Source organism: Cherax quadricarinatus, chromosome 2, assembly GCF_038502225.1.
Source record: "Cherax quadricarinatus isolate ZL_2023a chromosome 2, ASM3850222v1, whole genome shotgun sequence".
Classification (NCBI taxonomy): domain Eukaryota; kingdom Metazoa; phylum Arthropoda; class Malacostraca; order Decapoda; family Parastacidae; genus Cherax; species Cherax quadricarinatus.
The window spans coordinates 34,248,859-34,259,679 of NC_091293.1; the positions used below are offsets into that span (position 1 = coordinate 34,248,859).

At 36.1% G+C, this 10,821-nt stretch overlaps 1 protein-coding gene across 2 annotated transcripts in view; it reads left to right on the forward strand.

Moving 5' to 3' along the window:
- The window catches only part of LOC128691331 (neuronal acetylcholine receptor subunit alpha-7), a 278,069-nt gene extending 268,817 nt beyond the window's left edge, over positions 1–9,252 (forward strand). For both annotated transcript variants that reach the window (XM_070087772.1, XM_070087776.1), the window contains 2 exons: positions 2,812–3,069; positions 7,522–9,252. In XM_070087772.1, coding sequence (XP_069943873.1) covers positions 2,812–3,069; positions 7,522–7,647 — 384 coding nt within the window. In that variant the 3' untranslated portion in view covers positions 7,648–9,252. The remainder of the gene's footprint in view (positions 1–2,811; positions 3,070–7,521) is intronic.
- The last annotated feature ends 1,569 nt before the right edge of the window (positions 9,253–10,821 follow it).

The window sequence follows — 10,821 nt, forward strand, 5'->3', positions numbered from 1 at the left end:
TATATTAAAACTAAAATTATTAATATGAATCTTCACTATTTTGTGGTCGACATTACCTCTAAATCTTATTAGAGATAATTAAGCATTAGCTAATTCAGGCGAACTAGTTTTTAAGGGGTTGCTAATTAGCTTTGTGTTACTTTGATCGTCAATCATTAACTTAAAGCGGATAACAATGAAAATTACTGTCATTATATTCATGGGAAAACGGTAAATCCGTGAGGGGTCATCCTGCGCCAGAGGAATGGGAGGAGTGTCGGGAGTAATTAGATGTGATTCGAGGACGGGGAGGGTAACTCCAATTCCTGAAATCAAAAGCCCTTCGCCGGCATCAAGACATCCTCCTTTACCTTCCCCTTTCTCCTCTGAAGAGATAAGAATGAGAAGTAGGTGTGTGAGTTGGGTCGTCGGTTGGTAAGTAGAGGTAATGGAGGAGTGTCTTGCAAGACGGTGCAGGTGCCGTAGCTGGAGCTACAGTGCCGTAGCTGGAGCAACAGTGCCGTAGCTGGAGCAACAGTGCCGTAGTTGGAGCTACTGTGCTGCAGCCAGAGCTACAATGCCGTAGCTAGAGCTACAGCGGCGTAGCTGGAGCTACAGTGCCGTAGCTGGAGCTACAGTGCCGTAGTTGGAGCTACAGTGCCGTAGGTGGAGCTACAGTGAAGTAGCTGGAGCTACAGTGACGTGGGTAGAGCTATAGTGGCGTAGCCGCAGTTACAGGTGCTGTAGCTGGATTTGCAGGTGCCGTAGCTGAAGCTACAGTGGCGTAGTTGGAGTTACAGGAACCGTAGCTGGAGCTACAGATGCCGTAGCTGGACTTGCAAGTGCTATAGCTGGAGCTACATATGCTGTAACTGGGGCTACAGGTGCTGTAGCTGGAGCTACAGGTGTCGTAGCTGGAGCTACAGGTGTCGTAGCTGGAGGTACAGGTGTTGTTTGCTTTCTTTAGTAATCCTAGATGCATGATACATAACCATCTCTTTGTTCAATAAACTCCTGTAGACTTCATCGTCATCGACTGCCTTTATCCAAACGTTAGTAAATTATATATATATATATATATATATATATATATATATATATATATATATATATATATATATATATATATATGTATATACGCGTGTATATGTCGTGCCGAATAGGTAAAATTGGTCAGTTAGCAAGAACTTATTTAAAATTAAGTAATTTTTTAAATTTTCTCTTATACGTTTAAAGATAATTTTTTTTTCATTTACGTTAACGTAAAAATTAATAATTTTGTACCAAAAGAACCTTAGAAAACTTAACTAACTTTATTATTTTAAGATGCGCAATTTAATTTAGCCTAATCTAACTAAATATATTTTGGATAAGTTATAATACTTTAATAATGAACAAACACAATGAAATATATTTTTTCGAAATTATTGTATACACAAATTTTCGCTTGCTTTGTTCAGCAAGAAGACCGTTGCTATTTAAGCCGAAATTGCAATTTTTACCTATTCGGCACGACTTATATATATATGTATGTGTATATATATATATATATATATATATATATTATATATATAAGTATATATATATATATATATATATATATATATATATATATAAGTATATATATATATATATATATATATATATATATATATATATATATATATATATATATATATATATATATATATATATAAGTATATATATATATATATATATATATATATATATATATATAAGTATATATATATATATATATATATATATATATATATATATATATATATATATATAAGCATATATATATATATATATATATATATATATATATATATATATATATAAGCATATATATATATATATATATATACATATATATATATATATATATATAAATATATATATATATATATATATATATATATATATATATATATATATATATATATATAAATGGGTGGATAAATATAAATAGATGGGTAGATAGATAAAGAGATAGATTGTTATGTAGATACTCATCTATACATTTACTGATGCATGTGTAGAGCTCGATGGATTATGTAATAAACCAGACTAATATGCTTTCATTATGTTCACATTAATGTATAATTCAGTGATTCTAAAATCCTGGTTACGCGATAAAGTTTGGTCGGAGAAGATGAAGTCTAATGCTATGCTGGGAATATGAAAAAGGAAGAGTTCTCAGTGAACTGTTAAAGTCGTTGCAGTAAGCGGAACTGAGGACTGTGTCTTCATTGTTGATTATCATACGTTGCCAAGAACCTTCCTTTTTTCTCCTCATCCCTGGATGTAGAACCAGTAGTATTTACTACATCACTTTGGCTATTGCTATTCTTAAGTAAAAGAAACCAGGATTCAACTGAAGGTCTTAATGAGAAATGAAAGCAAATCGAGCAATTCAGCTGATATTCAGTGGTGTTGACTGCCTGAAGTGGCATTGGTAACAGCAAGATATGTTTCTTTATCGTTGTTTATCCTGTAATTGTATCTTAAAGACAATTTTTGGACTGTATTAAAACGGAAAGATGAAAACGTTGCAAAATTGATATTCGTCATTTTTCGGCCACCAGCTAGAGCAGAACGTTAGTCAAAGAAGTACCATTTACCACGATTAACAGTTCATTCATCTTAAAAAAAAAATGTAAATTTTAAAAGCTAACTTAACAGATAAAAAAAATGCCAAGATCATTCAAATAAAAAGACTTAAAAATAGGAGGTGGAGAATCCAGGTCTTTGCCTCCTTCTTCCATGTCTCTTTTGTTGTCTAGACGCCGTAAGTGTGGGTTGAAGGGTGTGACGATGTCTTTGCAGGAGAGATCGTCCAAGTCGCTGTTGGCTAACGTGCTGGACATCGACGACGACTTCCGAGCGCACACGCTGCCGCACACACACACCACCAACACCAACAACACTGCCGGCTTCATCCGGGTGCCACATGGGGGCCATTCCGTCGACGACTCCCACCTAGTTCACACTTGTATGTCCTCCTGCACCAGAGAGCTGAATCTCATACTCAAGGAGATTCGTGTCATCACTGACAAGATGAGGAAAGAAGACGAAGATGGGGAGGTAAGTATCTGGGTGGGGAGGTGAGTTGTTACACTCCTGAGCTCTGTGGAGATTTTTTTTTTGTTACATTTAACAGTAGCTGCACACTACACCACGGTGTGCAGCTACCGTATTATAATTACATTGTGGAACTACCTAGGTTTCTTTGTCATATTCTGTTACATAGGATGAGTGTCAAACCACGGAACGGGTGGAGTTAACTCCCATGGCGAGTGAGTAGTTAAACTCCAGCCCACTGCATGAACACTAGGTTCCAACCATTCGTTTCGTGGTTTGTTTGCAATCGTGTTATTACGATTTCGTGAGCCATAAGTTTCAAACATGAAATCTGTCAACAACAGCTGGAAGTCTTACACAAAGCAATTAGGATATTCTCAAGAACACACAATGGGTTCAGCATCTTCAACAGCTTGAAGGGTTTCGTTTCATCCTAGGTGAAGTGTTACTAACACATGGAAATTATCACTTGTTACAACCCTGCTGAAACGAAACCTCTGAAACTGCCAAAGCTAAACTCATACCCCTACTGAAGTCTCTCATCTGCGTGATTGAATGTGACTGGGGAAACACATGAGTAGAGTTACTGTGTAGAGGGGTAAGTAATGTTATAATTATATCCTTTGTTCGCACTTGGAGTTACTTAGAAAAACAGTAATAACATAAATGAAGTCATGGGTCAAAGGCACGAAGTAGCTGGGTGAGACAGGCGAGAGAGGAAGGAGGATTTTTATTTATTTTACTCGGGGGAAAAGTACTAAACCTGTAGCGTCTAGGTAATAACAAGCATTCTGGTTAGATCCAAAGAAGGAAGGGATAGGTTCAGTTCCTTGGATCAAGAACCCCTCATGGGCATCAAGGCGCCTCCCTAGGTTTAGGAAGTAGAAACCAAAAGAGGGTTAGCGTTAGCATAAAACAGAATTAACGTGGCAAGTATAGGAGACAAATATAAAAGTAGAGAAATCAGTAAATATAAAAGCACTGAGTGTAAATGAGCGTTACTGATGCTAATTTTCCTACATAGTCCTTATGCTAGACCAGATTTAAATATCAAGTCGATCAACCAGAATTCACTTATTTTTGTGTGGAATCGCTGATAGACATACCAAATACCCAGCAAAATGCATTATTTTTATTGGCTTACATTTTATAGCCGATTTAACATAAGATTCCATGATGTTGCAGTGCCTGACAAGTTGTGCAAGATAGGTATGCAATACCGTTGTGCCTAATATGTAATACTTGCGATCTTGGCTTAAATAGCAACGCTCATCTTGCCATATAACACGAGCGAAAATTTGTGTATGCAATAATTTCGCAAAAATCATTCTGAACCTCACGAAAAAATATATTTCATTGTGTTTGTTTAGTATTAAATTATCGTAAACATATCTAAAATATATTTAGCTGGATTAGGCTAAAATAAATTGCGCTTGTTATAATAAGGTTAGGTAAGTTTTCTAAGATTCTTTTGGTGCAAAATTATGAACTTTTACATTAACATCAATGAAAAAATGTATCTATAAACGTGTAAGAGAAAATTTTAGAAAGGTCTTAATTTTAAATGAGTTCTTGCTAATTGACTAGTTTTACCTATTGGGCACGACATTATATATATATATATATATATATATATATATATATATATATATATATATATATATATATATATATATATATATATGGTATAAACCTTGGTAATAAATACCGACAAGTTGGTTTAGAAAGACACGTAAGCAAACACTATAACATATTTATTAGAAAACTTTTCGGTCCTGGGACCTTGATCACTTCTAACATACAGAGGTAGAAAGACATTATATATATAGGCACGACATATATATATATATATATATATATATATATATATATATATATATATATATATACACATGAGAGCATTGCGTATTTGTAGCCCAGAGTTCATAGATGAAGAAGTTGTATTTAAAAATCTTGATACAGTAAAAAATCTTTTGATAAAGAATTCCTCCAAAAATGTTGACGGATATGTCTAAAAGATTCCTTGTAAAAAATTGCGATAAAGTTTATTACGGTCAAACTGGTAAAAATCTCGAACCAAGATTAAAACAACATAAATATAATTAGAACTGAACAAGATTCCAATGCTCTATTTATTCATGTAAGAGATTTTAACCATCCAATTGATTTTCAAAAAGTTGAGAAAGTTGCATCAAGCAAGTCCATGGTCGACAGGAATATAATTGAATCTTGTTTCATAAAAAGCAGTTTTGAAAATAATATGAATATTTCCTTTGGCTTATATAAATTACATTCATTTATAATTAATAGAATTTGGGAATAATTTAATCATACATTGGACATATAATAAATCTTAATTCTTGGGTAGAATTGTTTGTTTGTGGGTTGCCGTGAAGGACTTGTCTAGTTGGGCCAGCGGGCCTGCTGCAGTGTTCTCTTTCTTATGAGTCGCGCGTCAGGTGTTGCTTTGTTGTGTGATGTGATAGTGAGGTGTGGTCTAGACCCTTTATATGCCTTCCTTTGATGCATTACTTTTATTGTTCCTTGATAATGTGAGTAGTCACGAAAGCTCCTGGAATTTCACTATTCTTTCACAGTGGTTGTTTTGCATATTCTTAGATCACCTGTTTACTGTGATCTTATTGTGTATTATATATATATATATATATATATATATATATATATATATATATATATATATATATATATATATATATATATATATATATATATATATATATATATATATATATATATATATATATATATATATATATTTGCAAAACAACTACTGTGAAAGAATAGTGAAATTCCAAGCACTTTCTTGACTACTCACATTATCAAGGAACAATAAAAGTAATACATCAAAGGAAGGCATATAAAGGGTCTAGACCACACCTCACCATCACATCCCACAACAAAGCAGCACCTGCGCGCGACTCATAAGAGAACACTGCAGTAGGCCCACTGGCCCAAACTGGACAGGTCCTTCAGGGCAACCCACAAACTATTCTACCCAAGAATTAAGATTTATTATTTGTCCAATGTATTATTAAATTCTTCCCAAATTCTATTAATTATAAATAGATCTCATTTATATAAACCAAAGGAAATATTCATATTTTCAAAACTGCTTTTTATGAAACAAGATTCAATTATATTCCTGTCGACCATGGACTTCTTGACACAACTTTAACTTTTTGAAAAATCAATCGGATGGTTAAAATCTCTCACATGAATAAATAGAGCATTGGAATCTTGTCCAGTTCTAATGCTATATTTATGTTGCTTTAATCTTAGTTCGAGACTTTTACCAGTTTGACCGTAATAAACTTTCTTCTTTCTTCTTACTCTTTCTTATGAGTCGCGTGTCGTCGCACGTCAGGTGTTGCTTTGTTGTGGGATGTGATGGTGAGGTGTGATCTAGACCCTTTATATGCCTTCCTTTTATGTATTACTTTTATTGTTCCTTGATAATGTGAGTAGTCACGAAAGCGCTTGGAATTGCACTATTCTTTCACAGTGGTTGTTTTGCATATTCTAAAATCACCTGTTTACTGTGATCTTATTGTATATGTATATGTCGTGCCGAATATGTAAAACTGGTCAATTAGCAAGAACTCATTTAAAATTAAGTCCTTTCTAAAATTTTCTCTTATACATTTAAAGAAATATTTTTTTCATTAATGTTGATGTAAAAATTTGTAATTTTGCACCAAAAGAATCTTAGAAAACTTACCTAACCTTATTATAAGAAGAGCAATTTATTTTAGCCTAACCCAACTAAATATATTTTAGATTTGTTTACAATAATTTAATACTAAAAAACACAGTGAAATATATTTTTTTTCGTTAGGTTCAGAATGATTTTGGCGAAATTATTGCATACACAAATTTTCGCTTGTCTTATATGGCAAGATGAGCGTTGCTATTTAAGCCAAGATCGCAAGTTCTGCCTATTCGGCACGACATATATATATATATATATATATATATATATATATATATATATATATATATATATATATATATATATATATATATATATATATATATTCGATTCATTCATAATGAATAGAATTTGTGAGGATTTTAAACTATGCTTGACATGTCACTCTTTAAAGAGACAAACTACATGTGACCTATTAAATAAATGGCAAATGACCAGCCTATGATTTTTTACAAGTTTTACAAAATCAACAAAGCTATCGTTTATTTATATTTTCTTGTTTGTGTGCTTTCATATCTTTTTCTTGTACATTCCGATTTCATATTTCCTTTTCATTAATCTTTTTCTTTTTCCAATTTCCCGTGTTTTCTCTACATCAAATCCCTGCCTTGTACTTGTCCCAAGCCCAGTGCTCTCACTCTTTCACCCTTAGCGCTGTATTCTCTTCCGTGTTAAGCTTTTAATGAAGAGGGATTATTATTAACTTTGTGTCTATCTCTCCGCAGGTGAAAAATGACTGGAGGTTCGCGGCGATGGTGGTGGATCGCCTCTGTCTTATTATCTTCACACTCTTCACAATCACCGCCACCGTCGCTGTACTTCTGTCTGCGCCGCATATTATTGTTCCATAATAATTAGCCAGCCGGATGAAGGGTATGTTGGTTCGCGTGGCGCTGTATGCCACACCCTCCAGGGGGGTGCTATACAGCGTCATTCTTCCAACAGGGATGTATGCAGTTTAACTGCTTATGTTCCCATCATCTGGCTCTCGGTTGCTATGCCCACCTCGCTTCAGTGTCTGTGTTTGGTCTCAATGAAGTCCGCCTCACACTGTAAGGATCTGGGCGACTCCTTCCTCGTTCTGGTCACGATGCTTCCATAAGTGCCAAAGGGCTGGCACGTTCTCTGGCTCACGGCGACAGTGTGTCACACCTTCGCTCAAGCCCACGCCCTCGTGAGACTGCCACGGCCCGCCCACACGCCCACAACGGACTTACCAAGCAACGTGCTTGCTGGAGTTCTCTCTTGCTATTCTTATACAAACTGTTGCCCGGCTCTTCGTAGCCTCGCTGTTGATGTAGTAAGGACTACTCTGGCACGCAGGTGAGCTGCGGAGCATGGGCAAGCGAAACCTAAAAGAGAAGAGTGAAAATGTATGAAGTGATTGATTGCAAGGCGACAACGGCGGGCCGAGGCAGGAGCAGCAGCATCATGAAGGGGTCGCCGGCAGTGCTACTATCTCCGTAGCCTCCGCTGTCTCCCGGAAAGCGGCTCCTCAGTGTACTACTTTCGCCACATAAATTATACGCCACAAATGTGCTCCGATCTGTAAGCCGAGTACACACGTTTGCTCCCTTGCTCATGCGTCAGTATTATGTGATTCTGAGATTATTGTAAGCATCAAATAATTCATTATATACTTCTTTGAAATAACTTTAAGCATTCACTTCCTTTTTCTTAAGCTGTTTGAGCAAGTTGAGTCTCCATGCAATAATCTATACTTGCTTGAGAGCTGGCAGCGCGGCTCGCATTCACTCTTTTATCCTTGACTCCTATTATCCAGACCTTCCAGATTCTGTATTCTCTGTTCATGAGCCTTTCGTATCTAATCTCCCCTTCTCCTACACCTCTCTCCTAAAGTCATTCCTTCCCTTATTCTCCTACAGTCCAGTAAGCCTGACCTTATCTCGACGTGTCGCGCTGCAGGCTTTTCGGCAATAATTTTCTGTTTCAACGGCAGAATGTAGATTTTTCTTTCTATTCTCGTGTTGATGTAAATAAGCGTTTTCTATTATTTCCTGTGCTTAAGATGGTTACTGGCTCATCATTTCCATAAAGAAAAAATAATAACTAACAAAAAAAAAAAACTAACGAACTCAAGCAGCAAAACCAAAATATAAATTAGCCTGTAATTAGGCAAGCTGTTAATTATCTAACAAAGTGTTAAGGAGATGTTAACTAGAAAACAATGGATGTCATATCATATCAGAGTTTTGTTTTCCATTTTCTATAACCACTTACTGACAATAACCCCCAAAGACAATAATACAATTACTCGTTTAAAAATAAAAAAAATGGTATCCAAGCAAAATATATATAATGGCATAGTATACTACAGAAAACCTCTACGCAATACGTAGTTTAAATTTCTCTTAACAATCATAGGTTTACAAAGATAGAAAACAAATTTCTTGATCAGCCCCAACTCCTTCAAGCTCAGCGAGACATCAGAACAAGGTCTAAAAGGAAGAGTTTCACACTCAAGGTTCTCAGCATCTGAGTTAGAAAGTGTCGGGAAAAGGAAGCTTGTCAACATTAATACGTATTACGCAAGGAGGAGTTGCGGGGTGCCGTAGTGAACAATTTCCTAGCAGTTACAACGCACCGGCTGCCTATCTCCGCCCGGAGGCCCTCGTAGGGGTACCCTGCTGAGGACCACCAAGACCCCAGTAGTAGGTGAGCCGCAGTGATTCCCCCAGCTGTGTGTTCCTGGCAGCTTCTCACCAGGGTCCTGTCCCCCCTGCTGAGGTCTCCTGTACCTGTGTACGGCCTAAAGAGGGGCTTTAGCATCATCAAAATATCAAAGGTTTTATCTTTTTCATGGATGTTAGAGTAAGTGTGTAGGTGTGCGAGTGTCTGTTTCATAATCGTCAACAATGTGATGTTTTATAATGCTCTTATGTTGCTCTTCGACATCCTGACGATTGTTAAGAGTGTGTGTGAGTGCGTGTCTGCTAGTTACAAATCGTTGTATCTTTAAGACTATAGTATAAAAGAGAAGATAATGGATTCTTTTAGAGCTGGCCGTGTCCCTGGAGTGTCTACCGGGCGGGCAACACCGGTCATGCAGGAGGGCTGGGTAATGCAATCATTGTAGGTATCTAGAACCCCCCTTTTTAGGTTCCTTCTGCCAGAGTGCATCAAATCAATTTTATTATATATATGTATAACCATATTTATCTTCCCTTTTGTACATTTGTTTTTCAAACAATGATTCAGTTGCGATCATGGGTCTGAGTTATAATCTTTACTCCCGAATTGTTTGTGTCAAGATCGTCATGATTCTGCGCTTCTGTTTTATCGCTGTAAATACGGGTATCTTGCTTCATAAGTATGTTCTTTGTTTCCTAAACTTATATTAAGAACTATTCTTGTTGATAGTTTAGCGATCATGTTGTTGTTAGGTATTTGAACTTTTGATTTTGTACCTATCACACACACATATATATATATAAATATATACATATACATATACATATATGAACTCGCTTTCAAAACAAAGAAGATATCAAGTAAGCTTAATTGCTTTACTGGGGAGAGGACGCGTTTAGTGTCCCCTCCAAGCTCTTCTGAACCTGTGGTCAATATTATCGACTGCTCGTGCCAGTTGACATAGTTCTCACTCCGTGACCGATTTGTGAATATGGCGACCTGTGAATATGACCCACTGTGAATATGATCCTCTGTGAATATGACCCTATGTGAATATGACCCTATGTGAATATGACCCTATGTGAATATGACCTCCTTCCAAGATACAGTCACTCTCGCTTTATCATCATATTTGGTCTATCTTTCCGAAGAGTGAAGCTTGAGAGGTGACCTGTCTGGAATGAGTCATAGTAAACTTGTCCTGTATGATGTTTCATGTATTTTGACAGAAGGTCTTTCAATTTTTGTATTCTATATGATTAATGCTGACCTTTCACAAAGTATCCCTTTGTCATGAGTATGGGCATCTCCACACGTGATGCTGACCTGTTCCTTGAGTCTGAGTAACTTCTCACATGTTGCTGGATCTGCTC